Genomic DNA, 27,842 nt, shown 5'->3' with positions numbered 1-27,842 from the left:
GGAAGGAAGGAAGGGAGGGAGGGAGGGAGGGAGGGAGGGAGGGAGGGAGGGAGGGGAAGAAAGAAAGGGAAGAAAGAAAGAAAGAAAAGAAAGGAAGGAAGAAAGAAAGGAAGAAAGAAAAAAGAAGAGAAAGAACCACTCCAGGAATTAGATTGAAGAAGACCAAGGGCAAAAGCAGGAAGACCAGTGAGAAAGCTATTACAATAATCCAGGGGAGAGCCAGGACGGCCTGGGCCAGGATTGCGGGGATGGTGGCAGTGAGAGGTAGTTGAGGCGATGATATACTTTGAACGTAAAGCCAACGGGATTTGCTGACAAAAAGGTTTCAGGTTGAAGACGAAATAGCAGATGCTAATATTTTTGGTCTGATGACTGGATGAATGGGGAAACATGGGGAGGAGCAGATTTGGGGTCAGATTAAGGTGAGATCATGAGTTTGGTTTTGGGCAGTTGACACAACCAAGTCTGCCAGGAATTCATTTCTTAACACTGGCCGCTCCCCTCCCAGCCCTGCCCCACTCAGCTGACAGCCCCTCCTGACCAGGAACAGGAAGGTATGAGCTCAGCGATGGCCCCACCTGGGCTTGCCTCCTGTAATGCTGGCTCAGCTGAGAAACTACTTAGCATTTATGTGGTCTGCACTTTGTAGTTTTTAAAGTATTTCAGGCTGCCCATGGTGGCTCGTGCCTGTAAACCCAGCACTTTGGGAGGCCGAGGCAGGCAGATCATCTGAGGGCAGGAGTTCAAGACCAGCCTGGCCAACATGGTGAAACCCCATCTCTATAAAAAATATAAAAAATTAGCTGGACGTGGTGGCATATCCCTGTAATCTCAGCTACTCAGGAGGCTGAGGCAGGAAAATTGCTTGAATCTGGGATGTGGAGGTTGCAGTGAGCTAAGATTGTGCCATCGTACTCCAGGCTGGGAGACAGAGGGAGACTCTATCTCAAAAAAAAAAAAATAAAAATAAAAAAAAATAAATAAAAGTATTTCATACTTATTGATTCATTTAATCTCACAAGAGCACCATGCAATAGTTGTTATCATCCCCATTTTGCAGGCTGGGGAACTGAGGCTTGAAGAGGTGAGGTGGCTTGCCCAGTGCTGTTTCACTGGTGGATAACAGGGTGAGAACTTGAATCCAGATTCCTGGATTCTAAGTCCAGGATTGTTCTTTTCTATATCTGCCTGCAGGCCGTGAAAGGGGACTCTACATCTTTCCTTTGTTTAAGCAATGAGCTATGAGAGAACATCCCCCCTCCTGCTGTGTGCGCTGTACTGTTGCAGTGTGTGCAGGTACAATTAGAATGGCAGAGGACAGGCTGGCCATCTGCCTGGGGGAGTGGGATCCCTGGGGCTCCTGAATTGGAAGGGTCTTCAGCTTTCAAGTCCTCCCTGCAAATGACTTCATAACACCATAGGAACTAAAAGATTGTAAAGCAAGTCTCTCCATCTCTTGCTCTGACCCTTCTACAAATTTGCCTGCCTTCATTTCCCCTTGACCTTCTTTCTTCTGTCTCCATGGCAGAGGTGTGAACTGACCTGTCTTAAGGGCAGTCATTCTACCTGACTACTGAATCCTATCCCCTTGGGTCACCCAAATGACACTTTCTTTCTTCTCTCACAACTGCTGCAGCCTGGCCGGCTCCACTGTCTCTTCCTCATGTGCATTTAACTTGTTTTTATTTCTTCGATCTTTAAAAGAAAACCATCTACCCTCCTTCCTACCAGGGCCAATGCCTTTCAAAGCTGTTACTTAAAATTGTAACCTATGCACCAGGCCATTTTCCACCTCCCACTGACTCTTCCACATACTGGAATCAAGCTTCTGCCATCTCCCTGCATCTGGCTGACCCATTTCACTTTGCTGGCCTCACTGAGGTCACCAGTGACCAATGGTCAAGGATTGATCCTTAACTTAGCGATGGCCACCCTGTTCTTAACACTGTTTCTACATTGGTCTCAAAGACATCACTCTGCCTCACCCTTGGGTGCTTCCTCATCAGTCCCCTTCTTGGCCTCCTTTTCCTCCAATTAGCCTCTGAATGTCAGAACCCAGGGTTCCCCCTTCCCATGATCTAGATGAGCTACCTTCTCCATGATATGACAGATTGGTTACTCCTAAGGTCCAAACTTCTTTTTGGTAACTGTCTACCATTTTGGAGAAGATGCACCTGTGCTATTGCCTCCTCTGTTAGGTATCTGAATTTGCACGGATGCCCTCAGCCTCCTGGAAAGCTGAACACGGGGAGTTAAAGGGCTGTTCTCCACCGGAAGTCAATCTGACCCAATCTGATGGTTGCAGAGTGCAAGGGAGGAAGGAGAGTTGGCTAAAGACAGGATTTAGAGAAAAGAAAGAAATTAGGTCCAAAGGTCTATCAAAAGAAATATTTTCTGTTCCTTTCATGCAAAGGCCTAGGTCCTTGGGGTCAGCAAAGCTCCTCTCTCCCTTAGGAAAGCAACAGAGAGAAGAGAACAGGCTTGGGGAGGGAGGGGAAGAGGTGCAACTAGTTTCTTTCCTAACAACAATGCGTTGGAGTAGAAGGTAACCCCCAGCTTTTGTACCAAGACCCTTCTGAAAGATCCCCTAAGCCCATATGTTCACTTTCACCTGTATTTTCAGGTGTACAGACCTCCTAAAGTCAACCTGATCTGTGTGCCTGCTACCAGCTCAAATTAAGAACCTTAATTTGTGTGTATGTCAATCCCCATTGAGTCAGCACGGGACTGGCATAGGGCTTAACAGGGAGTGTCCCTATATCCAGGTTTGCCCAGGACAACCCCAGTCCCTAATGTGGTTTTAAGACATTGGGCCATCTGTCAGTTCTAATGGCTATTGGGTTGGCAAAGGAAGTAAGGATGAAACCGAGCAATGATAGAGACCTAATCAGACCTGGGGACTGATCCTCACAGAGGTAACTGCAAGTTCAATGCATAGCATCCCAAGTGTTCTAAACCCAGGCTTGGCCCAGGAAACCTCAATATCAAACCCATGTATTGTGGATAGGCAGGTGGCAGGAGGTCCTGGGCAACAGGAAGCACCTAAAGAGAGGAGAGTGGCTGCATGGGGAACCCAGGTGGTGAATCCATTCAGGGCAGGGGCACAGCCCATAGTGTCTATAGCTGAGGCTGGAGGAAGCAGAGCTGGGCAGGGACATCTACCGAAACTGGGGTCCTTGACGGAGAAGAAAAGGTCTGTCAACAAGCTCTTCTGAGTACTTAGTGTCCACAACTTTTTGAAATGGAGTCTGAGGCAAATCCATTGAATAGAGAAATATGGTTTGGTAAGAAATTGTGGTATGAGAAAGTCCAAGAATATAAGCAAACACATATACATTGGTACATATTCCCAGTTCCTTCCCAGCCCCTGGCCTTATGCTCAGCACCTGGAAACTCTCTTTGGAAGGCAGGTGTTCATGTGAAGCAGATTTTACCTGGACCCAAATACTAACCAGGAGGAGGGAAGGAGAGAGAACCCGGGGGAAGAGCTGTTGTGGCATTTGTGGTGCCAGGGTCATGACCAAGGTCATCCATACCAGAGGGCCCTGGCATGATTCCAGTATTAAAGGGCCACCTTGTCAACTTCCCCAGAGAACGTATGGGAATGAAAACAACCCAAATGCCTGTGAATGTGACACACGTTCTTATGCATTTTGCATGCGTCATTTCACCTGGGCAGGTAACATTTGAGACGCAAACAGATTGAGGCTCAGAGAAGGTAAAGAAACGTGTCCTAAGCACAGCTGGTAAGAAATAAGACTAGAACCCAAATCCCAATTAGTCAAAAATGGAGGCCCCCAAATCCCAAATTATTAAACATAATTTTTATTTCATCCAAGGCAAAGCTAAATACAATTCTACAATGCAAAACCTGTTGTAGAGGCCAGACAATCTGATTACATCCATCTCGTGCTTGAACACAAGTCAGTGCTGGGTGTGTACATCTGCACCTCCCAGAGGCACCTGCACACCTGAGGCCTCCCAAGGCCCGTCACTGCATCATTTGATCTATAGTTACATAGGAAAACTGACTATGGGTATTGTTGTCATCCAAGCCAGAGGAATAAACCATGCATAAGATAGTCAAAAGCACTGCATACCAGGTGGGAGGTGGGAGGGTAGGGACCCCAACCTGGGACAAAGTAAAGTCAAGCAAGCTATAGGATTTTCCCCAGAAGTCCCCCCTCCAAGAACTCCCTCCCCCCAGCCCTCTGATGGCAGCTGTCTGTAACAGTGAGATAAAGTCATGGAGTGACAGAACACAGAAGCATGGCTGGTCTTCTCTGTCTTTGATTCTTTCTCAGTCTCCAGATGCCTCAACGGGCACAGCTCAGATGAAGAAAGACAGCTCCTGAGATGTCTGGAGTCTCCCCCAGCACACATCACCCCTTCCATGCAGAGCCCACCCACTCCACAGTCACACTGCCATGCACCCCCACTGCCTGCACACGCATGCGTCTGCACACACACACTCCACACGAGCACACCCCACCTCCTGCCATCTCACAAGCATGCTCTCACACCCTCATTCCACAAGGGCTCCGATTAGCCTGCCATATGTAGTCTGAGCCCCATCGGCTGCTCTCCCCAGGCCTCTCTAGCATCAGGGGTTTATTCTGGCTGCTTTCTATTCGATTCCTACATGGGGAGAAGCCCAGAATCTGGAAAGCTGACGTCGTATTTTGTAGTTGATGGGGAGCTCGGCACTTTGTCTTAGGTCTCACTGACATCACTCTCAGCGCAGCTGCATGTGCCCAGCTCTCCCAAGACCCACTTTGTAAATGGCTCTCTCTAGCCCACAAGCCCTGGAAACCACCATCAGACTTGCATGCACTGAGGGTCCACTTGGGGAAGACAGCTTTGCCCATATACAACCTAGTGCAAATCCATGCCAGTGTTTCTCCATGGGAATAATGTTGGCATTGGACAGGATGAGTCTTTGTTGTGGGGACTAAGTTTAGCCTTCTTAGTAGTGCCCCCAGGCTCTGGGGCATCCAAAAATGCCCCCTCTACAATCTCGATCACTTCTTTTGAAAGTCATCAAACAGGAACCATGGACAAGACACTTCAAGCATCAGAGTCAAGGTTTCTAATATTGCAAAGACTAAATGATTCCAAGGAGGTGGGATGGAGAGAGAGGGAGAGAGAGAGAGAGAGAGAGAGAGAGAGAGAGAGAGAGAGAGTGTGTGTGTGTGTGTGTGTGTGTGTGTGTGTGTGTGTTGTAGAGATGGAACACAGAGATGAAGGCAGGACAGACTTGGAGCTATCCCTCCAATTAATACCTGGCTTCCCAGATCCCTTTCCAAGCCAAAAAGATGTTTTTAGACAAAACTCGCCAAGCCTCACAACAGTCCTGTGAGGTAGGTAAGTATTATTACACCCATTTGATGGATGGAAAGAGCTGAGCCCAGAAAATCTACATGACCCATCTAGAAGTCAGCAGCAGACCCAGGGGAGGAAAGAGAGAATGGTACCCTTCCTCTCCCCACTCTACGGGCCTTGGCATCCTCTTAAGACAGAAAGAGGAGCCCCAAGGTACTCTGCCTCTTCAAATGTTGCCATTGAGAAGGAAGAAGAAAGCAGTTTTGCATGAAGGCAGTTGTAAGTTTTCTGAATGGCTGGTGGCTCTGGTTTGTCTGCTCCCAAAGCCAGGAAAATCTGAATCCCAGCCCATGACAGGTGCTAGGTAGAAAAGAATGAGAGGAGCACAGGCAGATCAGATGGGGAACTGGTGCGCCCAGCAGGTTGGCTAAGGGACACTGGCCACAGCCACGGGCACCCCGCAGGTGCTACTGCTCCTCAGACTCCCCCACCCCCACCCTCAAGAGGCTTGCAGCTGCTTTTTGATAGGGAGAGCTAAGGCAGACCCCAAACTCTCTGCAAAAGAGGGCTACTCCTCTCTCATCCCTCCTAGGGGCCCAGAGGACGGGGCATCAGAAAATCAGTAGAGAGGGATTGGAAGCAGACAGGCAGAGAAGCCTGTTGTCACTTTTCCCTGCCATCCCTGGCCTCACCAGGTCTGCCCCACAGGTACTCACACAATGGGCTCCATCAGGAGATCCCACTCCAACATCACCACTTCCCCCTAGGGCAGGCTAGGAACCCCAGTGGGAGCACCTGGCCAATGTCTCCAAGATTCAATCACTGACCAGTTCCAGCCTCACGGCCCCCTCTATGACCCTGGGGAGGGGAGGGCTGGCGAACCCTCACCAGCACCACACCGGGCTCTGCTGTTATGTCAGAACATACCGGCTGGAGAGGGACGGGGCGGGGGGGGGGGGGGGGTAAGGGATAAGACTCAGGACTAAGGCACAGTCTAGCCCCATACACAAGGGGCGTGCAAACCACCTCTGAGAGAAGCAAAGGAAAACTGTGGGCACCCACTCCCTGCTCCTCCCCAACCCTAGGGTGGGAGGGGGTGGCCCAGCTGAGCAGGAAGCAGCTGGGAGCCCAAGGACCCCCTCATCCAAAGGAAGAGAGTTCCTGAGGTGAAGGCAGGCCTTGACCCAGGGCTGGGAAATGAACAACCCTGGGGGCAGGGAAGACGGAGGTGTGGTGGACTGCTCGGCTCAGCTCGGGAGGAGTGAGCCAATGGGAGGTTGGAGGGTGCAGCCTCTCAGGTGGGAGGGGGAGGAGCAGGGGAGAGCTGGGCTCGGGAGTGCCCGGAGTGGCCATGGTCCTGCCATGCCAGGGGAGGGGTTGCCAGCTTTGACAGGGCTGGGGCAGGCATCCCAGAGACCCAGGACACTGGCTTGCTACCCCTGTGGCCCAATTCCCCAAGTAGAATACTAGGAAAGGTATAGGGAGCACTCAGGTGCTGCAGGAAGGCTCATGGGGGCCCTTCCTCAGCCCCTCAGTAACCCGGAGAGCAGAGGAACAGGCTAGGTGGGCAGGACCTCTCAAGACCAAGGCAGCCAGCCCTGGTTGGGAGGGCTGAAAAACTCTGAACAGGGGAGGGGATAGGCACATAGGGTCCTGGGGCAGGGGAAAGGAAATTCCCTACTTGGGGATCTGGGGGGAGTCTGGCATCCTGTGAAGCCAAGGCAGCTCTCACTGTGGGCCCGCCCCCAGCAGCCCCCACCCAGGTCTTTTCAAGAACCCTCGAGCCCCCTCCCACCTCCAGAGGAAGCCACCTCTTCCTACACCCCATCTCCAGGGCCCAGCTCTTAGGACAGCCCTCACGGATCCCCCCAGTCCCCTGTGAAGAGGAGTCTGGAGGAAAACCAAGGCTCCGCTTGTGCAGGGTGGGGAGACCGAAGGAGATCCCATCTGCCCAGGTGTCAGGGGACCAGCCCCTCCACACCACCCTAGCCTCTCCTTTCTTGCTCTTGAATCTTCCACAGACCCCCTCCACTGGCCATCCCTTGTCCCTGGGGAGCCCTGACTGAGAAGGGGACGGGCAGGCTGGGCAGGACTCCGGTTTCTTGTGCCCGGAAAGACTACAGTTTGAGCCAAGCAGCAGATGTCTCAGGCACGTGGGTTCTACGGACGGGGCTCAAGCATCAGTTTCATCATCAGAAAGGGGGCTCCCTGCAGCTGCCCAGCCGAAAGCAGGGCTCACACTTTTGAGGGTGGTTTCTCCTCTGCCTTGGAGCCAGGCAAGCCGTTCTCCGTGTTGTCATTCCCCGAGGAGCTCACGAGACACTCCTTCCTGGAGAGGAAGAGAGGGGACAATGGCGAGGAGGAGTAAGAGCAGGGGTGGATGGCAGTGGGAGCTACGGGCCCTGCACCCAGCCCTGTGCCTCTCCCTGGCCTTCTACACAGCTAAGGCAGCCACAGGCTCTGTCACCTAACCTCTCCACACCTCAATTCCCTCATTTGTGAAATACATTAAGGGATGACACCTTCCGCGTGGGATTGCTGGAAGGAGGAATAAGCACTTAGAACCATGCCTGGCATGTAGAAAGCTCTCAATTGGCCAGGCGCAGTGGCTCTTGCCTGTAATCACAGCACTTTAGGAGGCCAAGGCAGGCGGATCACTTGAGGTCAGGAGTTTGAGACCAGCCCAGCCAACATGGCAAAACCCTGTCTCTACTAAAAATACAAAAATTAGCTGGGTATGGTAGCACATGCCTGTAGTCTCAGCTACTAGGAAGGCTGAGGCAGAGGAATCACTTGAACCTGGAAGGCGGAGCTTGCAGTGAGCCGAGGTCATACCACTGCACTCCAGCCTGGGCAACAGAGTGAGAATATGAGAAAACAAAAAGAAAAGAAAGTTCTCAATAAAGCTTAGCTGTCACCTAGTTGTCTCAACCTGGCAGAAAGCAAAGGGTACCAGGTGCTGTTCCAGGGGTCACTTTTCCCTGCTATCCCTGGTCTCACCAGTTCTGCCCTCACCAGGTTCTGTGCTACGCCGGGGGGGTGTCCAGGCCAGCAAGGAGTGTGCAGAGGACACAGAGTCCCTTTCCCCAGGGCCCCCCAGACCTTCCTCCCTGAGCTCTCTGTGACCAGAGGTATTAATAGAACAGAGTCTATGGAAGGGGCAGAGCAGGCAGTGGTTTGTCCTCAAGGGTGACAGATCTGAGCAGAGTTTGGTGGGATGGAGCAGAAGGCAGCAGGAAGGAGAGACCGTCCGATGGGAAGACACCTCCGGGAGCCACTCCACCCTGACTGCCCTGAGCTGGACATGCTCTGACTTCAGTTTGCCCCTCCTCCGCAGTAATGTCCAGGCTGAGCACACAGAGCTCCCCAGGGAGCACCTGCACCCCTCTGAGCTTTCTGCTCATGAAAACGGCCACGTCTTTCACAGCTGCTATGGCTAAACTACGTCCTACCCTCACCCTGCGCCTGGGCAGCTGAGATGGAGGCCTTTGGGAAGGACTGAGTATTTTGTTCTCATTAATTTCATCTTGCCACATTTAGTTCCCAGCTCCAGCCAACCAACATCTTCCTAGATCCCATTTTTTTCCAGCACAGTCACTAGGCTTCTGGAAGTTTGATAAATACGACAACACTATTGTAGTTCAAATGTTAATAATAACAACGAACAGGCGGAGCCCTGTGGAATACACCAAAGACTTCTACTCAGATGGATCCGTCTATCTATCTATCTATCTATATTGCTATCTATGTCGCTATCTATCTCTATACCTAAGGTATAGTTCACCAAGCCAATTGATAGCCACCTAACTGTGTTCCATGCAGTCCATAATTCTCTACTGAGAACCTACTGGGTACCAGGCACTGGGTCAGGAAATGTGCACTCTCGTAGGGGATGTGACATTAAACAAGTGATCGTGTCACTGTGGCAAATAACAGGATGGGGGATGCAGGCAGTAGGGAGCCAACCTAGGAAGCCTCCTCCTAGGAGTCTGGGAAGGCTTTTTGGAAGCATACTTTAAGCTGAAACCAAAATGATGAGCAGGAAAAGAGAGAGGGTAAATTCCAGGCAGAGGAAACCACACCTACGTTTCAGAGTCGATGCAAAAGAGAAGCCCAGAATGGATGGTGAGAGGCTGTCCAGTACCTCCCTGTTCTTGAGAAACTCCTGTCTCTGCTTTTCCCTGCCACTCCAAGGACCCCCTCAAGCTTCCCTATGGCCTGTCCCCCGCCCCCAGGCTCTCCCACCCCATCCCTCTGCCCACCATAGCCAGAACCTTTCTTCTGAGGCTCTCTGACCATGCCAGGGCCCTGCAGTCAGAAGTCAATCACAGCCAGGACTCCCAGGTCCCCAAGTGTCTGTCCCCAACCCCCTCTTCAGGCTTTTTTTCTCCTCCCCCCACCCCACCATACCCAGCTCTCTCAACAAACAAAAGGCTTGTCCTCCAGACACAATCCCACTTCCCAGACTTTTTGCCTTGGTGGTGCCTCCATCTGGAAGAAACTTCCCTCCACTCTCCCCAGGGCTTAAGTTACATTCACCTTGCAAGGCCTGCCACAAACACCTATTCAGCCAGAAGTCCTTCCCCAGAATTTCACCCTGTCCAGCAGCATTTTATCAAACCTCTCAACTGGCACAAATCCCCCTCTACCTTATATTACATTTATTTATATACACATTGATTTGTATCTGATCTTCTTTAGTTACGGGCAGAATCTCATTCTTTCCAGAATTTCCTATAGCACCTAGCACAGTGCCTTGCATACAGTATCTCAAAAATAGCCATGAAATGAACAGATAAAGGAAGAAACTCTGGATATGCCCAGTGAGTCAGCAGAACATCCTGGCAATGGTGTAAGCTTTGAAGCCTAATAGAGTTCAAATCCCAGCTCTATCCCTTGCTAGCTGTGTGGCCTTGGGCAAGTCACTTCACTCCTCTGAGCCTCACTTTGTAATATAATAATTATGAATAGTGTATAAAATTGTCTGGTGGGATTCCTAACATACGGCAGGCATGTGATGAATGACAGGGAGTATTATTTTCCAGAGCATCTCCTGTTCTGCCAGTGTCCTATCAAGAAAACAGTTAGCATTCCTCTTTTTTTTTTTTAGGAGATGAGGTCTTGCTAAGTTGCCCAGGCTGGACTCAGACTCCTGAGCTCAGGGCATCCTCCTGCCTCAGCCCCCCAGGTAGCTGGGACTTCAGGCACACGTATGCAGCTTGGTGTGTCTTGTTTTTGAAGAACCCACTGTGGCTCTGAAGGACCGCTATCTTTTCCAAGTGTTTTTAAACCATATATTGACAAATTTGTTCTCCATCCATCGAGGGTAAGACTGGTTGTTAAAACAGAACCTAGTTAAGCTCCACACTTCTAGTCTCTCAAAATCACCAAAGCCCTCACTGCCTCTGGACACAAGGCAGGCAGACAACTCTTGAGCTCTTCATTGACAACCGAGTTCCGGGGTCCTCCCCTGTCCCCAGCCCCAACACTGCTCCTTGTACGTCCCCGCCCTACCTCTAACGTCCATCCCCTCTTTCCAGAGTAAGTTGTGCCCTTTCTGGCAGAATTCCCTCTTCTCAGCGGAGCAGAATGTTTCAGCACCTTTTTGCTTCTCGTGACTGCCTTCACCCTCTCTGTTCCAGTGGAAAGCCATCTCATCACATCTGACTTGCTCAGAACACAGCTTTCAAATGCCTTTCCCTGCTCTAGTTTTGCAAGGTTCACCACATGCTGCTCTGGAGCCTGTCTGATACCACTCCAAAAACTCTGGACCTGAGGGTTGCACCCTCCATGCCTCCCCCATCTTCCCTCCCCTTCCCCTTATAGATGTCTATTTTTATACCCGAACTTAGCCCAGGGCTTCCTGGGGGGCCATATCTGCCTTTTCAAACTTTTTAAAAATCACCGTCATCTGAATTTTCAGCATTTCCTAACAGAAGAATCTCACTCCCATCTCCCTAGAAGGGTCTTCCCATTTTAGAATCTCTGTGCATGGAATCTTACATTTTCTCTAATTTTTAAAGGCTCCCTAAGTCCTTTGGTAAAGCACTAGGTTGGGTGCTATAAACGGAAAGAGAGGCTAATGGAATGGGAAGGAAGGCGGTGGGATGAGGAAGAGCAAGTGGCTGGTGTTTGTGTACTCAATGAATTGAACATATTCAACAAATATATATAGGGAGGATAAAAGTGGAAAAGCGATGAAGAAGGGGCTGAGAGAAGGGGAGGAGGCTGCAAGGATAGAACAGAGAGCGGTGGGAATAGGGAGGGGGAATGAGGAGGCAGGTGGAAGGCCGAAAGCTGGTGGGGGTCGATGAGAGGGTGTTGGGCTCGTGGGAGGACAGGAGAATGCTCCAGGCCAACTCACTTCTTCTCTCGAGTCTTCTTCAGGATAAAGATGATGAGTTTCTTGATCAGCAGGATGAGGATGAGGAGCCCGATGACCCCGCCCACGACAGCCAGGATGATGAGTGTCACTGTGTTGTCCACTTCTTCCACTGTGTGGCCCGAGCAGGGAAGAAAGGGAAGGAACAAAGGGAGCTGGAGTCACCTGGAGCCGAGCACCATGGCAATGCAAGGGCTGTGTAGCTTCCACCCCACCCCCTGGCAGCTGGGTGCATCCACTCCCAGACCCCCAGCCCTCCCCAGGCCTGCAGCAGGAAGCTGGAGAGGCAGAACATGGCATCCATCAGGCTAGGGCACACACAAGGGGTGCCTCTCCCTCTCCCCCGCCGCGCACATGTCCTCCCACAGATGCGCTCACACAAGTTCTGGAACAAATCAGAATTGAAGCCCATAACACTCAAGTTTGAGTCATGATTCGATCCCCAGATTGCCATGCAAAAATGTCATCGCCTCTTTCTAGACCTCCTTTGCTCACACAGAAAAAAATTAAGAATCTCCCTATGATACATCTTAGATGATGAGAAGACTGTGGAGTCAGAGAGTCTAGATTTTAAGTACAGGATTTAACTGTCACTAACTAGCAGATGATATCGGGCAGTCCATTGAACCCTTCTAGCCTCGGTTTCTTCATCCAAAAATTCAACTCCTGACTCCTTCCCGACCCTGCTCCTCCCACAGTCTTCCTCCTCTCCACCACCACCAACTTCATCCTCCCAATCGCTCCAACCACAATCCTTGGAGTCTTCTTTGATGCCTTTTACTCAAATCCTTTATCCGGCCTACCTGAGAATCCTGATGGCTGTAACTTTTAAAAATTCCAGAACCCGACCGCTCACAACCTCCCTGGGCCCTGGCCCCAAGCTGCCTCTTGCGTGGCTGTCTCAATAGCTTCCTAACTGATCTCCTCCCTCTATCATCTATTCTTGGCATAGGGGCCTAAGCGAGCCTGTTCAGGCCTTAACTCCTCTGTTCCCAGTGGCTCCCACCTCACTCATCCTTCCAGCAGGGTGGTTACACAATCTGGCTTGACCTGACTCATCTATCACTCCTGTGATTTTTCATGCATCTGCCTCAGGGCCTTTGCACTCGCCATTCCCTCCCTATCTTCCCAAAGACACCCTCAGAGCTTCTCTTTCAACTCCTTTAAGTATCTCCACTCTATCGCCTTTTCCAGAGAGCCCTTCCCTATTCGCCTTGCTGGCACCCCATCTTCCTTCCCTGCTTAATGTGTTCTTCTTAACACTGGCTATGTTCTCTTTTACAATATCATTTTCTTCTTTATTTTCTATTGCGTATCTCCACACACAGAAGGGGAGGAAGGTAATCTCCACAAAGGCAGGGATTTGTCTATCTTGGTCATATCGCACCCTCTGGACCTCGAACGTCCGTCCCATACATGGTGCTCCGTAAATATTTGTTGAACAGATGGATGAATGAATCTGTAAAGATGGAGAGACGATCCACCTTGAGGGGAGTTGGTGAGGAGCAAAGGAACTAAGGTCAGTAAGAGCACCTAACTCGGGACCTGGCACCCAGAAATGCTCCATAAATGTCGGTTCTCTTCCCTCTGAAAAGGCTGAGCACAAGTGGGGTGATGGGAGCCCAAACGGAAAGGAAGAGGTGACACCATAGGTAGGCTCAGAAAAGCGGATTGGACTGCCTCTGGCTCTGCCCTTGCACACTGAAGATTGAACTCATGGGTGTCTCCCTCTCCAGGGACTCGATGTCATCCAGGAGAGCAGCAAATCCCCGGTACACACGAAACACATCAGAGTCAGGATTCTTGAGTAAGCCCCCTTCCCTTTTTCTCTCTGCTTCACTTCTCTAGTTTTCCAGGCCCTCCCCTCCGTGGGACCACGCCTCATTCTCCAGACCTGGTTAACACGTCCTCCTTCTCTAACCACACCAGGTCTGCTCAGGGACCACCTGGCCCCTTGTCTTATGTCCCTTCCTTGTATGATTGGTCCTCCTGTGTCAGACAGGAATCCCAAGTAGGATGTAAGCCCACAGAGGACAAGGGCCATGTCTTACTCCATCTCTGTTGTTTTCACCTCTACTGTATGTATCATGTATCTCTCACGCTCTGCCCATTCCAGTTATTTATTTATCTTCTGTCCTACCTTGTACTGTGAATTCCTCAAGGAAGAATGTAATGTATCACTCATAGCACTTCTTAGGCCAATACCTGACATTCAATTTTTGCTAATGGAATACCCAATGGTATTAATAATCAGCATATGTGGAGAAAACCCTACTAGCCACAAAACACTCCCAGGTAGCTTCTCTAACCCTCAACACAACCCTAGGAAAATGCAGCCATATTCCCATTTTATAGATGAGGAAAACGAGGCTTAGAGAGGCTAAACATATTTCATAAGCTATTTGGTAGCAGAGTAAGTGTTCAAGCTGAGTTCTTCTAGCTTTTAGATGTAACTCCAGCAACTCTGGAAAGGGTAAAGCAAAAGAAAACACCAACAGGGTCTATTTTGCCATTTCGCTGTAATGCTGAGTTGGGTGCCCCTCAAATCCTTCCCACTCCACCGCCCTGGGCCAGCCCCTACTGCATACGTCTATCAACGACTTGGAGGAAGATGGTGGCGTGGTGCTGGAGATTATTCTCCTTGGGGTTCTTCACATGGCAGGTGTATTTGCCCGTGTCGCTGAACTCCAGGTCCCTCAGCACAATGGAAATGTTGTTCATCTTCTCCTTAGTAGAGCCCACCAGAGTGATGCGGTCATCGTCTTTCAACGTCACCTTGGGGTCAGATTTCTCATTCTTCACAGTTCCCTCTATAAGCTGGCGGAGAAAGGGGATTGGGGAGAGAAGGTAGCCAAGAAAGAATCAGGGTCCTCAAGGGTCATGACATCACACCAGCCCACTCCTTGGGTGCCTCCCCTGTCCAGGACCAGGAAGAGCCTGCAGTCACAGCCTGCTCCTTCCCCCGTGGCTTCCTCTTCCAACGTCAATAGCGCTGCCTGTCTAACCTGAATTTTGTTTGTTTCAGTCTAAATCCATTTCCTTTTATTAAGGTCTCCCTGGAATGCAGCACAGCTCTTACCACTCTCTTCATAAAAGCCTTTTATGTAATGACTCCTGCAAGCACCACACTCATTTCCCTCTGTCACCTCCCACCCAGCCTTTGCTGACACTATGTCCCCTGCCCATCTGAATTCTGGCCTTCTATCAAGACCTGGATCAATCCCACAACTCTGCCCATCAGCATCCTCTGAGGTCAGCATTTAATTATAGCCAGAGTTGGTCTCTTGTGGCTTCCCTGTGACAGTCTCAGGTTGGATCCCCCACTAGATTGCAGAGTGAGTTCTCAATAAATACCTGTTGATTGGTTCACTCCCACCCCCACCACAGCCCGCCAATGCTCCCGAAGCTCTTCCTCCCTTAGCTCTCTCCTTTCCCTGCCAGTCCTGTTTCTCAGCCCTTCTCTCCAAGCTTTCCAAAGGCCTTTCTCTCTCCTGTCTGTTAAACTATTGTTTTCTAAGCAATCCGAGTTCTAGGTGTTTCTTAAAACCAGACAGAAGACTCTAGCCAAGAATTCCAGCAATCCCCAAATTCTGGCAACACGATCTAAGCATCTCTCCCAGTGACATCCTTCCCGGCAGGCTCTGTAAAGAATACTGGGAGAAAGGGTGGCAAAAGGTGGGTTCTGGGGACCATCGCAGTGGGTCTCAGTCCAGAAGGGACCAGAGCCTGGGAGGGGAGGTATGGGTGAGGGAGGCTGGGCAGTCCTGTCCTTCCCCCAAATACTTACAACCCTGAACGCATCACTGCTGTTGTAGGTCCACCGGAAGTGGAGGTCCTCAAAGCCAAAGCAGCTGGAGAAGGTGCAGGGCAGCAGGATCTCCGTGCCGTTGACAGCGTAGATGTCGGTGGCCTTTCCCACAGACACTTCCAGCGACAGGGTTACGGGGAGCAGGAAGAGACCTGTGTAAGGAGCACCTCGCTTAATAAAACCCCACCAAAGCCTCTGGCTGGAGCTCTGGAAGGGGATGCTCGGGCAGGGCGGAGTGGCTTGGCCAGTCAGGGAGGTCTCTATCACCCTCAGTGCCAGCTTCGGGAGGATGACTCTCTACTCCAGTCAACACTGCCTGGGCCACCCTCCAGCATTCTCCATTTCTCCCCTGGACAGGACTGAATTCTGGACCAGGTAGCAGCCCTTGTGGCGCTCTGAATGACCACCAGGGGTCACCCCAACCCAAGGAAACGAAGGCCTGGCCACTCCCGCGAACCTCTGCCAGTCACCTGGGGACTCGGCGCCTTGCCTGGAGGCGCTCCCGCCGCACGCACCCCGGCACGCGCGGGGCGGGCTCCCTTCTGTTTGCAGGGGAATTCCCCCAGGACAGTGCGCGCCTCTCACCAGGTTTTCGGAACTGGAAGGCGGGGTGGTCGGGGCCGGGGAAGAGCCGGGTGCCGTAAGGTTAAGAAGAGAAACGCGGCCGCCGCAGTCCCGGGCCGCAGTCCAGCAGCCTCTTGTCCTCGGGCCCTGGAGGCTTCTCCCCGGCCCCCTGGGGCAGAGAGGCAGAAGGACTGGTTCAGTGTGAACCTCGCTGGGCCAGACGAGTCCGACGCCCTCTGGCCGCCAAACGGGACTCTGGGAACCGCAGGAAGACGGCCGGGCGCGGGGGAGCACTGCGCGGGGCTTGGAGCTGGACGGCCGCGGGGGCGCGCGGGGGCCGCCAGGATGGGAAAGTCAGAGGCAGAAGATACCCTGGGGAGGGATTCCCGGCCAGCCCGAGTGCACGAGCGCGGGGGCGGGACGGGAAGTGCGCTGGACCCGCGGCCCCCTCCTGAGCCCTGCAGCCAGGCCTCCCCCACACAGTCCGCCCCCTCGTCCCGGCGCGTCCCCAGAGCGCCCCTGGGCTTCTTTCCCACGCTTCGAACCTCCTCCCCAGCACTCCAACGCGGCCCCCTCGGCTGGGACGAGGCCTCCAAACTCCCGCTCCCGAGTCCTTGTAAGGGGGCCTGCCTGGTTCCCCACACCCTCCCCGTCCTGCAGATGCTTCAAGGAAATCCCACTCGCCTCACGGTCGGTGGGGGAGGGGAGGGTGTCCGGAAGCGGATGCCTGCCTCACCTCGTCCCTGGAGGAACCCCCACTCTCAGGAATGCCCTCTGTTGTCTAACTTAATTCCCTGTTCTGCATCATAAACCTCTTGTTTTGCCCCCACCCAATGATAATGCGTCTGAGCAATGCTTTTCAAATGACAGAAAAGGAGAGCTCCAAGGAGAGCAGCTTCTTCCTGTGCCCTTAGCCCTTAGCTTCTGATGACAAAGTGGAGTGCCCGTAGCCCCCAGCCCCAAAATCACACCCCGTGGTCCAGTAACCCCAACGCGCCACTGTCAATAACAATAGTAACAGCTGATATTAACTGAGCATGTACTATGTGCCAGGCACATTTCAACCTCCCGCCTGTTATAGCTCCACGTTATAAGTGAGACAACTGAGCCTAGAGAGGTTGGTAACTTGCCTGAGAGACCCGGATTTGCCCACCAGAGCTCCAATTAGTGCTGGGAAGTTATTTCAGTTAGTCCTTATTTTTGGTCAGCTCCTAGGATTTGCAGCCAGCCAGAATTTGTTCTAGAGCCATGGTTTTCAAACTTGAGAGAGCATCAGAATCCCCTGGAGAAAAGTTACAGCTAGCTCTGCCCAGCCCCCGGAGTTCTGCTTCGGTAGGTCTGGAGTGGAGCCTGAGCCTTTACATTTCTAAAAAGTTCCCAGGGAATGCTGTGTGCAGGGACCACACTTTGAGAACCACTGTGCGACAGGATTTGTGTATACTAACTCAAATTTGTTTGTTTGTTTTTTGAGACGGAGTCTCACTGTCGCCTGGGCTGGAGTGCAGTGGCACAATTTGGCTCACTGCAACCTCTGCCTCCCAGGTTCAAGCGATTCTCCTGCCTCAGCTTCCTGGGTAGCTGAGACTACAGGTGCTCGCCACCACATTCGGCTAATTTTTTGTATTTTTAGTAAAGATAGAGTTTCACTATGTTGGCCAGGCTGCTCTTGAATGCCTGACCTCGTGATTCACCTGCCTCAGGCTCCCGAAGTGCTGGGATTACAGGCAGGAGCCATCTCGCTCCACCCTAACTCCAACTTTTATTAGAATGCCCAAAGGCAGGTATAATGTTCCCATTTTATATATGATGGAATTGAGGCTCAGACAAGTTAAATCGATTTTCCCAGGGCCACATAGTAAATGGTGAATTCGAGACTGAGCATTTACTATAGGATAGAAGAGGTATTTTATATACACTGTCTCAACCCTCATAATCATCCTATAAGTTACTATTTTTATTCTCAATAAACAACTGAGGAAACAGGCTTAAAGAGATTACCTTGCACATGGCCAGCCACCCAGTGAGTGGCATAAGCAGCACTCAGACATTAGCCCCCCTTCCACCACTCTGCCACGTGCTCTCCAGGAAAACAATGCTGTCCTGGCATAGCGCTCCACAGAACCCCTGCCTTTCTGTTTACCTCTGCTCTCTGCCCCATCTCCCCCAGAGGTCTAGGGACCGAAGCCAGACACGAGCCCACTCTCCAGGCTGCGGCCAGCACTAGAACCTTCTGATGGGAGACACCAACTCTGCTTCCCACCCTCCAGAGTCCCCACAAACAGGAACTGAATGCAGAGTGGTGGACAGCAAAGCTCTCGGACAAGGCAGCTTCCTGATAACTAATGGCCTCCGTCCGGGCACCAAGGAGTGTGGCAGCTCCTACCACAATGCTCATCAGCATACCGGTCCAGGAATCAGCGTCCCGGAGGAGATGGGGGAACTCAAATCAGTGCCCAAATCTCCCCACCTCAACCCCAGCCAGAAAGAGAGGTTCAAGAGCACAAAAGATACATGTCAAAAGGGAAATCTTGTTGATTGATTTAAATAGAAACAAACAAACAAAAAGAGCAAAAGACGGGTCCAGAAGAGAGGAGAACACTATTTCTTTAAGGTCTGGCTCATGACACAGTACACATTTCTGCCTGGTTTGTGTGCGCCTATGTGGATGACTTAACTCTAATACACTCAGGACTCTGCGAGTGAAGCATTGCCATTTCCTTAATAGCTATGAGGGGAAAATGAAAATCGGCACAAATGGCTTCACAGAGTCCAGAGCCCTGCCCCAGTGAAAGCATCAGAGAGGGTGGGCAGGCCTGGCTTCTTCAGTGCACGGCCCTCCCGGCCGGGTGTCATGCCATCCTGCCAATTACATCTGGGAGGATCCTGCACAAGAAAGCCAAGAGGCCTGCCTTCCATACCCAGTGTCTCCTGTGAGGCTGCTCTGGGGGGAAGGGGACAGCCAGAGGCAGATGTTGGTCCACAAAGGACCCCAAGGGAGGCTTCAGGATGACCAAGTCCAGAGAGGACTGGTGAGCACACACAAGCAGGCCCCACTCTGCTAGCTGACCTTGAGAAAGTCAGAGGTGCCACATTCAGTGAACGGATCCCCACGCCAGGGCTGGGATGCCTGTCCTTCCTACTTCTAGAGCTTGGTGTGAAGCCAAAGCAGTAGATTATAAAACACAAGAAGGGCTCCCATGAGTGGGCACCCTGCAGGTCGAGGAGGGTGGCGTTTGAAAGGGGAGCAGGGGACAAGGGTGTCCCTTATCACAGGTAACCAGGGCACCCCCAGCTGCCCTTAATAACCAGTGTCAGCCAAGAATGTCTCCCAGCCATTGCTACGTTGATCCGTATTTTCACCCTGTGCTACATCTTGGCTTATTTCCATGTGGCCATGTCCCTGAAGTCAAGAAAGCCTTGCTTCGCTTTTCTAAACTTATTTCTAGAATGTTAAAGTGGACATGTGTGTGTTTGGTGGGTGGCCTCTTTCTGGCATTGTGGAATTGACAAGTCCTCCCAGTCATGATCCCCTGGATTTCAATCCTGAACCCGAAAACCTTGCTTTTCCTCACTAAAAGGCCCTATATCCATTTAGCCACTCTCAGAATGGCCATTTTCTTTGCCTTCTCCGAAGTCCTCGGCCCCCTGCCATCCTCATCTGGGGCTTTCTCTGAAGATTGACTCAGGATCACTTTTGTTAAAGTGGAAAAGAATGGGCACGTGCAAATCATATTGTTAAATATTCACACCAGCAGGAATATTATGGCAGCTGCCATATATCCCAAGACAAATGTGAAGGCAAGAAACCTTCCCCCACAGTTTCCCACATCCAGGGATCAGTCACAGCCACACCAGAGTGGTGGGAGGAAAGAGAGTCAGGCCAGTACAGACTCTAAGTGTAGCTCTGAGGGCTTGCTGGCATGGCAAGGGGACACACGACTGACTAATAGGGAGGCTGATACACTCCGGCCCAGGGAGGTAGAGGGGCTCAAAGTTAGAGCTGGGAGGCAGAAAGTGAGCGGAGGCCGGCAGGACTGGACCCCTCCTGGGGTGGAGGCCCTGGGGACCTTGGGAGGCAGGACTGGCTGGCAAGGCCCCTGGGCCAAGAGACAAAGGAAAGATTTCAGCTCCCTCGCCCTAGGCAACCTGCCTGCTTCCTTCGTATCCCCAGGAGCTTTGCTGGGATGGAAGCATGCCCCTGAGACAGCACGGGACATTCAATGAAACCAGCTTTGCAAACAAGTCCCAGCAGCGTGCCTGCCCCTCCTCTTACAGGCCACAGAGCAGCTTGTGTTGGCATGACCCGCCCCTGGTTTATGCAGAGATCCCTACACCTTCCTGAGGACTGGCAGCAGGGCAAGGTGGTCCACTGTGCCCAGTCTCCCTCTCATGCTGATCCCACCAGAAAGGGGGCAGTCATAAGAGCTTTGGGACCCCAGCCTTCTCTCGGGTGCTCCCACAGGCTTGCACCTCCAGCAGGTTCAGGAGAACTAAGCGTGTTTTCCAGATTCAAATCTGTGACTCCGGATTCAAACTCCCTCCACTTCTCCCCTTCCCTCTCTTCTTCCCCACAGTCTCCTTGCTTCCTCTTTCCTTCTTCTTCCTCTGAGTGGGACTGAGCACCCTCTCCTTAACTGCATTCTCTTTAAACAAGCCCTTAATAAATATACACCAGGGGAAATAGGGTTGTGCAAGTGATAATTAAAGTGATAATTAAACACAGATCACAGCAATTAAGTAAATGGGGGAACAAGGAAAGAGTGGGCAGGGCAGAGATATTACCAGTTACATGCTTAGGAAGAGACTGGAATCCACAAGAACCTCAATGGCAATGATACAGCCTTGGAAACTGCTTTTCAGTTTAAGAAAAGAGCATTTTGTTAGGTTATCAAAAATCACTTTGGTCTCAGTCTGTGGGATTGTGTTTGATATGGGGAGAGGGGAAGAGGACTCCTGGGAGTCCACTGCTCTGTGTTCAGTCTCTGAAGCTGTGAAAACAGCAGCTCTAGGCCCCCCAAGCCTGTATCCTTCCACACTCATACCCCAGAGCCTCAATCATTCTTCAGCCCTAAGCACAATCCCTATTGACCTTCCCCCTCACCAGACTTGGGTTAACTGGGAAGCAGTGTGGTGTGACAGAGCCCAGGAAACCCAGATTCTGTCCCATTTGGCCATCAGTTGGCCATGCATCCCTAGACAAGTCACCATCCCTCTCTGAACCATGACTTCCTAATCCTTAGGAGAGCTCTGTGTTCTGGTTCCCCAAGTCCCTGCCAGCTCTGATGCTCCCAGAGAAAACCTCCAGTTGGCTGTGCACTCGTCTCTGTGTCTCCCCCACTGGACTGAGAACAAGGATGTCATCTATGTCCTAAGCTCAGACCAATGCCCCTGTGAGGGCTCAGTCAGCGTTGCCTGGTCAAGGGCCAAGGGGACTTTGGTTGGAGTCCCTCTGCAGACCAGCGGGGCAGGGGCAGAGCCAGAGCAAATGGGGCCAGTCCTGCAGGTCTCCCACCAACAGTCACTTTGCTCTCTCCTGGGCTCCCAAAGGCTAGCTCAGAAATTCATCCAAACCCATATCAATAAGCCTTAGCCCCCACCTGGTCTATACAGCTGACCAGTCCTTGGAGAAGGTGGGGCATGGGCGGAGAGGCCATCCTTCCTGCTCTGTTCCCCAACAGTGTTGGATTAGACAGACATTTCTCTTGCCTCCTCTGGACTCAGGAAGAATGATGACAGCTGGTCAGAGTCTGCCCTCATGCAATTCATGGAGAAGGGTGGCTGTGGGAAGGTTCAGGCGGCTCGTGTCCCATCTACATACTGCTGGATCCTATTGACATGTGCCAAAGCAGCCCTAAGAAGTTTAGGACCAAAGGCCTAAACTTTGGTTTGGCTGGGGGCTCCACTGTCCCAGACAGGCCTCATTCTCTCCTGTTCTCCATTCTTCTGTCTCTTTGCATCTCTCCGTCCCCCCCTTGCACCACTCCTGCACTCACTCACGCTCTCTCTCTCTCTCTCAAACACACACACACACACACACACACACACACACACACACACACAAACAATCATTTTTAGGGCCCTCTTGGTTGCCCACTGAGGCCTGGTTCTATGAGTATTCTAACAAACCAAGGACTGGCATCCCACCACCCAGGAAGGTAACCCAGAGGTGTGAGGTGGGGTAATTTAATGACTGTATGAGTTTGAATTCTTCAGTGACCCCCTACCCCTGCCATGGCCACCATGGAGACCTAGGCTGCTCTGAGGTAGGATGAGGGGAAGTAGCATGGAATGGCGCTGTGCCCATCTGGTGCAAAAGAGCCTCAGGCCTCACTGAGGCCCACTTGGTTAAGGTCACTGTGAAAGCAGCATGACATCTGTGCCAAAGGTACAGGAAAAAACACCGGTGTCTTCCATCTAGAGGTACAGATGTAAATAAACATCCCAAGTACAAGAAATACTGTCTCCCCTCTTCACCACCAGGCACCAACCTGCTAGGCTGCACACAGTTTACATTCGCAGAAACACTAGCCACTTCCTGTATAAGCTTCTATCTCCCTGTTTTCAGCACAAATACCTACACCGCGTGTCTTACCCAATGCAGGGAGCTGCCAAAAGCCAAATCTGACCAATACAAACAGGAAGAGATGCCGTTGCCAGAGCTGGAGTCGGCTTACATTAAAGTCTGGCTATGATTTATGAGATTACATTCTGGACTAATAAATATTCCCTAATCTCTTGGAGTTTGACAGTCAAAACTCTCATGTGCATATTAAAGATATTAATAATGCTTCTCCCTCCGTGTCCTCTGGACATGTGTCCTCTGTCTCCATATTCACTCCAAAAATGAAGAGCCAGGAGCAGGTCAAAAAGGTCTTCCCCATGGAATTTCTTTGCAGGAAGAGAAACAAGGCCCTTCCTAAAGGGCCTTGAATGATCCCGCAAGCCCCTCCAACCCCTTCCAGCTTTCAAGTGCCGCTACAGAGAAGTCAGTGGGCCCTGAAGGAGGTAGAGGGCAGAGGGGCAAAGCAGGAAAATGGCCCAGGAAGAAGGGGACTCCCCCACCCCCCATTGGTGCCTGCTTGGTACCTGGGAAACAAGCGAATGGCTCTGGGCAGGGAGGGAAACCACCATCCCAATAGCCACACGTGCAATCCACCTGGCATCCCCTGCACCCAAGGCACGGACCCCCTCCTCCAGCATCCCGAACCTCTGAACTCGTAGACCGGCGCTGCAGCCCCAAGATCCAGCCCCAAAAACCTGGAGCTAAAGGCTCTAGATACAGCAAAAAAACTACTCCGGAGACTGGCGGGCTGAAGGGGTAGAGGGGGACACGCAGGGTCCCCAGGGAGCACAGCCTCTGAACCAGCGTCCTGGAGGGCTGAAGGGGTAGAGGGGGACACGCAGGGTCCCCAGGGAGTACAGCCTCTGAACCAGCGTCCAGCAGGAAGCCTGCGGCCACCGTCCTCATTCCGTGCTGCACTTCAAAGCCCACCCTATCCAAGGCATCTCCTTCTCCAATGTCCCCTTCTTTGGGGGTGGGAGGAGGAAAGAGAAGAGACCAAGCTGGGGCTGCCTTACCCAAAAGCCCAGTGCCCAGCCATCTCGCCGGGGCTTTGCCTCGGTCCCCAGCCCCGGGCATAGTCCTGTTCTCTCCGGAGCGCGCCAGGGGCGCGAGGATGGAACACTGGGCACAACCGCGCTCTCCGCCCGAGGTCGGCATTCGGCCACCAAGCTGCCCCGGAGCTCTGCGCCGCAGGTCGGGGCTCGGGAAAGTTAGCCGGCAAAGAGCGAGAGGAGGGGGAGGGAGGGAACGGAGGGGGAGGCGCGCTCGCCCGCCGCTGGAAGCCGGCTGCGGGAGCGGCGGCGGGAGGGAAGGAGGAGGAGGAGGAGCCGGAGCAGGAGCGGGAGGAAGACTGAGCGAGCGCCGCGGCGAGCAAGGCTGCGCCTCTGCTCTGGAAGTGCTCCAGCCGCAGGAGGGGCGGTGGCCGCCGCCGAACCCAGGGAACCCCCTCCTGCTGCGCACCCTGCCCCGGGCTCCCAGCCTCGAGGTCCCGGAGCCCCCAGACCAGGCCGTGCCCCCAACTCCCTCTCCAGTGGGGCTGGGCTGCTGCGGCTGGCACTGCAGGGCCGGCCCGCAGCAGCCCGCATCATCCCTTGCGCTGAGCTGCCAATTAGGAGCACAGTTCTGGGGGGAGTAGAGGTGGAGCTTTTCTGTTGTTGGAAGGCTTTTTTGCTCTGCTTCTGGGGAACACGGGGAGGTTAGCAGCTCCCTCTCCCAGGACCCCCAAGGGACCGCTCGAAAGTCCGCAACGGACACTGCCGCAACGGGTGGGCGTGTGCGGGCTTGCCCACTGCAGCCTGCGCCTCCTTGGTGGCCGTGCGACTTGCGGCGCGTGCAGCCTCGGGACCGGCTCCCGCCACCTTAGGCCCCGCGGCTCAGCAACTCCCACGGTTGTTTTAGGAAGCCCGGAACACAGCTTTCCAATTGCAAACTGCCCGGCTCTCCCTCCCCGCACCTCACGCCGCCCCGCCTCACATTTCTGTATGGACCCCTTGGAAATCGTCATGCTCCAGGTTAGGAAGCATGACGGTCCGCGCCTGGTCTGTGGTCTGAGCCCCATTTCACCCTCCCGCTGCACCCCTGCTTCTCATTTTTCCCAGCTAGGCCATCCCCCTCAGACTCTGCCTTTTCGCCCTCCTCCAACTCTCCAGTTTTCTTTGAAACCGCAGACTCCCTCGGCCTCTCTTTTGGGGTAGGGATGGAGAAGGGAGTTCAGGGTGACAACAAGGGCTGAGGTGAGGCTGTGAACGAGGAAGACTTTTCCCAGACAGTTCCAAGTGCAAGAGTGTCACTTAAACAGAGCTACTTGGGGTGGAGGTTCTGTAAATGAGTCGATCTCCTCCTGAGCGCCTTTCCAACCATCCAGGACCCTCCCTGCACCACAGGTCCTCTTTGCTGTCTAGGACTGGTCGGAACTGGGAAGCCCGCTCCCACTTCATGGTCTGGCTTCTGCTGCAGGCACACCAGTGCACCACCTTCTTAACCGGGGGTCTCTGGGTGGACTTCGGAGTGACGCAGACCGCCTGAGGTTGCCGGCAAAATGCTGAATGTCTGTTTGCTTTTTCGGGACAGAGAATCGCTGCCTTCCCAGTAGTAGCACAGAGGCTCTGGCAGCTCCACCATTTATGACTTTATGGCTTTGAGCAAGTTGCACAATCTTCTGGGGAGCCTCTGCTCCTCATCTATAACATCGTGAATGTAATTATGTCTGCCTCTTAGGCTTATTAAGAGCAATGTTGCCCTTAGACCTGGGCAACAGGAGCCTTGGCCCTGGGCTCCTGATTTCAAAGGCCCTCATGCTGGCCCTCCTCTGGCCATGCCCCTCCTCACTGGTGAATGAGTCCATGGGACCAAGGGGGCAGGGCAGGTGGGGGCATGCACCTCCTCCCCTTTGAGGCCGTACTCCCAGTGTCAGAAACTCTGGAATTCCCCTATTCCCCAGGTCTGTCCTTTCAAGAGCTGACCATACTGGGTATACACTTAAGTGCTAGAGAAGTAGGCAAGGGACAGCTGTTTGCAGGTGATGGGGAATGGATGGAACTTGACTTACACCCCAGGCATGCACAAGAGCCCCTCTCACTACAGGACCAGAGAAGATCGTGTACCAGGGAATGGCCTGAAAATTCCATTTTGGACATGGTTTTCCAGGTGATCATGAAGGAAAATCAAAGGCAGAGGATAAAACATCAATCTTAACGCTTTGTTAATCCTGATTAATATTTAGACGCATGTATAATTTCCATTTGTACCTTTGCTCCAGGCCTTGCAACATCAGAAGTGGACCTAGCTGTAAAGAGGGAATGAGATGGGCCAGGCGTGGTGGCTCACGCCTGTAATCCAAGCACTTTGGAAGGCCAAGGCGGGCGAATCACGAGATCAGGAGATCAAGACCAGCTTGGCTAACACGGTGAAATACAAAATATTAAAAAATACAAAAAATTAGCCAGGTGTAGTGGCATGCACCTGTAATCCCAGCTCCTTGGGAGGCTGAGGCAGGAGAATCGTTTGAACCCAGGAGGTGGAGGTTGCAGTGAGCCGAGTCTGCACCACTGCACTGCAGCCTGGGTGACATGGCAAGACTCCATCTCAAAAAAAAAAAAAAAGAGGGAATGAGATATTATCGCATGGAAAAGTGCTTAGCAGACTGCTAGGCACTTAGTACATTTGGACTTAAAGAGGTCTATGGGCCCAGAGACTAAGCCTCCCAACTCTGTCTCTAGGTTCTCAGGCTGACCCTTCCCCCAGGATGTCCTTGCACTAGATCAGCAGGGCCAGGCACACACACTGACCACTTTATTTTTACAGCAGGGGTCATGTTTCTCAGAGCCCTAGACTGAGGGGAGAGAGGAGGTGAGCCAAAGGGAAGGAAATGACCCCTGCCCAGAGCAGGAGGAGGAGAGGGACAGAGCTGCAGGGATATCTTTAGATCCTGGCAACGGGAAAAGGTAGCCAGTGTCCTCAGTGCCCTCTCCCTGCTTTCCCTGCTACCTCACGGCTACCTCACCAATTCCTAGAGTTTGAAGGGTCCTTAGGAAACCCCCATGTCTTAGAGATGAAGAAAGAGGTTCAGAGAAGTAGAATGTGTAACCCGAGGTCACCTAGAAAGTGACTGCTAAAGTCAGGGTCAGAACCTCCCCCATTACTTCATTTCCCCGATCTACACCACAGCTTTCCTCTAAAGAACTCCAGGAAGGCTCCACAGCTGGGCAGAAAGAGTGCTTGGGAAATACATTAGCTTAAGGGCTAGAGGATTTTTACATTTATAGAGCTCTTTCTTCAAAAATTCTCAAAAACCTGGTCCATTGATCTAGCTCAGAGGCTCCTACTGAAGCCGCGGGGAGTGAAGGGTGTCAAAAGGTCAGAGCTCCTTCTCTCTTACCTTTTGAAAATTATCTTTTCCAGCACCCCCCACCCCCATGTAGTGCCTCTTCACCCAGCTCAAGAGTCCCCAGTCACTGGGTAGGGACAGGAAGAAACAGATACCATACCTTGGCTCCTGTCCCTTGGGAGAGGGCAGGGGTGGTGTCTAGTCCCCAGCTGTGGCCGGACAAGCCAGATTCCTGGTGATGGGGTAATGCACACGCCGCTCTTGGGTGGCCTAGCCCAAAAATACATTGAAGAGCAAGTTTTCAAAGATGCAGAGGCAGATTGGGCCCTGTGCCACGGAGCTGTGAGAGAACTGCCTGCTCTCAGGCTGCAGGAGACAGGCCTAGATTTCAGAGGAAGGAGACTGTTTCTTTGGGGATTCATGTATGGTTCTTTGAAGCAGTTGGCCCAACAAAAATCCTCCGGGACCTGGCAACTGACTGTCTCCTCCTCCCTTGCCCTCCCAGGGTGCTAGATTGGAGCTAGGAAGGAGGGTGGGTGCCTGTTTTCCAGGAGGGGCCAGACTGGAGGAGAGTCAGTGTTCTCCTGGGGGAGTGGGGTGGGTAGGAATGGGGCCGAGCTCCAGCTGCCAGCCTCCGGAGCTGCGCTTACAACTGGACAGCATTCACCCCTGGAGCTGGATCACCTTCTACAGATAAGGAGTGGGGGTATGTGGAAGGCTTCTTCCCCTGCCAGTTCTCAGAAAGCCACCGAGACCCTGTGCAGGGGAGGAAGGGCAACAGAGAGCTCCGAGGAGGTCTCCAGCGCTATTTTGAGAGGAGTTCCTCCTAAGTAACAAGAGCCTGGCAGGGAACCTCCTCCCACTCTGGCTCCCCTAT

The 27,842-nt window shown here is 52.5% G+C and overlaps 1 protein-coding gene across 3 annotated transcripts; it reads right to left on the bottom strand.

Moving 5' to 3' along the window:
* Positions 1–3,802: 3,802 nt before the first annotated feature.
* On the bottom strand, positions 3,803–27,431 carry SCN4B (sodium voltage-gated channel beta subunit 4). Of its 3 annotated transcripts, none has more exons than XM_032285353.1 (5): positions 27,126–27,431; positions 15,492–15,664; positions 14,293–14,521; positions 11,687–11,816; positions 3,803–7,651 (listed from the first exon to the last, which is right to left on the bottom strand). In XM_032285353.1, exons 1-5 carry the CDS (start codon positions 27,385–27,387, stop codon positions 7,558–7,560), a joined length of 888 nt encoding a protein of 295 aa, XP_032141244.1. In that variant the 5' UTR covers positions 27,388–27,431; the 3' UTR covers positions 3,803–7,557. The 3 variants fall into 3 exon arrangements, with proteins under 3 accessions (XP_032141244.1, XP_032141246.1, XP_032141247.1); XM_032285355.1 differs by lacking the exon at positions 27,126–27,431 and adding an exon at positions 23,655–24,020; XM_032285356.1 differs by lacking the exon at positions 27,126–27,431 and adding an exon at positions 23,233–23,363.
* Positions 27,432–27,842: the final 411 nt, after the last annotated feature.

The sequence above is a fragment of the Sapajus apella genome, unplaced genomic scaffold (genome assembly GCF_009761245.1).
Source record: "Sapajus apella isolate SASKATOON/1434 unplaced genomic scaffold, GSC_monkey_1.0 scaffold16, whole genome shotgun sequence".
Lineage (NCBI taxonomy): Eukaryota > Metazoa > Chordata > Mammalia > Primates > Cebidae > Sapajus > Sapajus apella.
This window is presented reverse-complemented; position numbering and strand designations above follow the sequence as displayed.

What these genes read in the sequence shown, in the direction of transcription:
- SCN4B (XM_032285353.1), bottom strand. Translation starts at nt 27,387, where the DNA reads ATGAATCCCCAAAGAAACAGTCTCCTTCCTCTGAAATCTAGGCCTGTC. An exon ending in GCAGTGATGCGTTCAGGGTT is followed by an intron (nt 14,522 to 15,491) that starts GTAAGTATTTGG and finishes TTTCTCCGCCAG; the next exon opens with CTTATAGAGGGAACTGTGAA. An exon ending in CCTCCAAGTCGTTGATAGAC is followed by an intron (nt 11,817 to 14,292) that starts GTATGCAGTAGG and finishes CGGGCCACACAG; the next exon opens with TGGAAGAAGTGGACAACACA.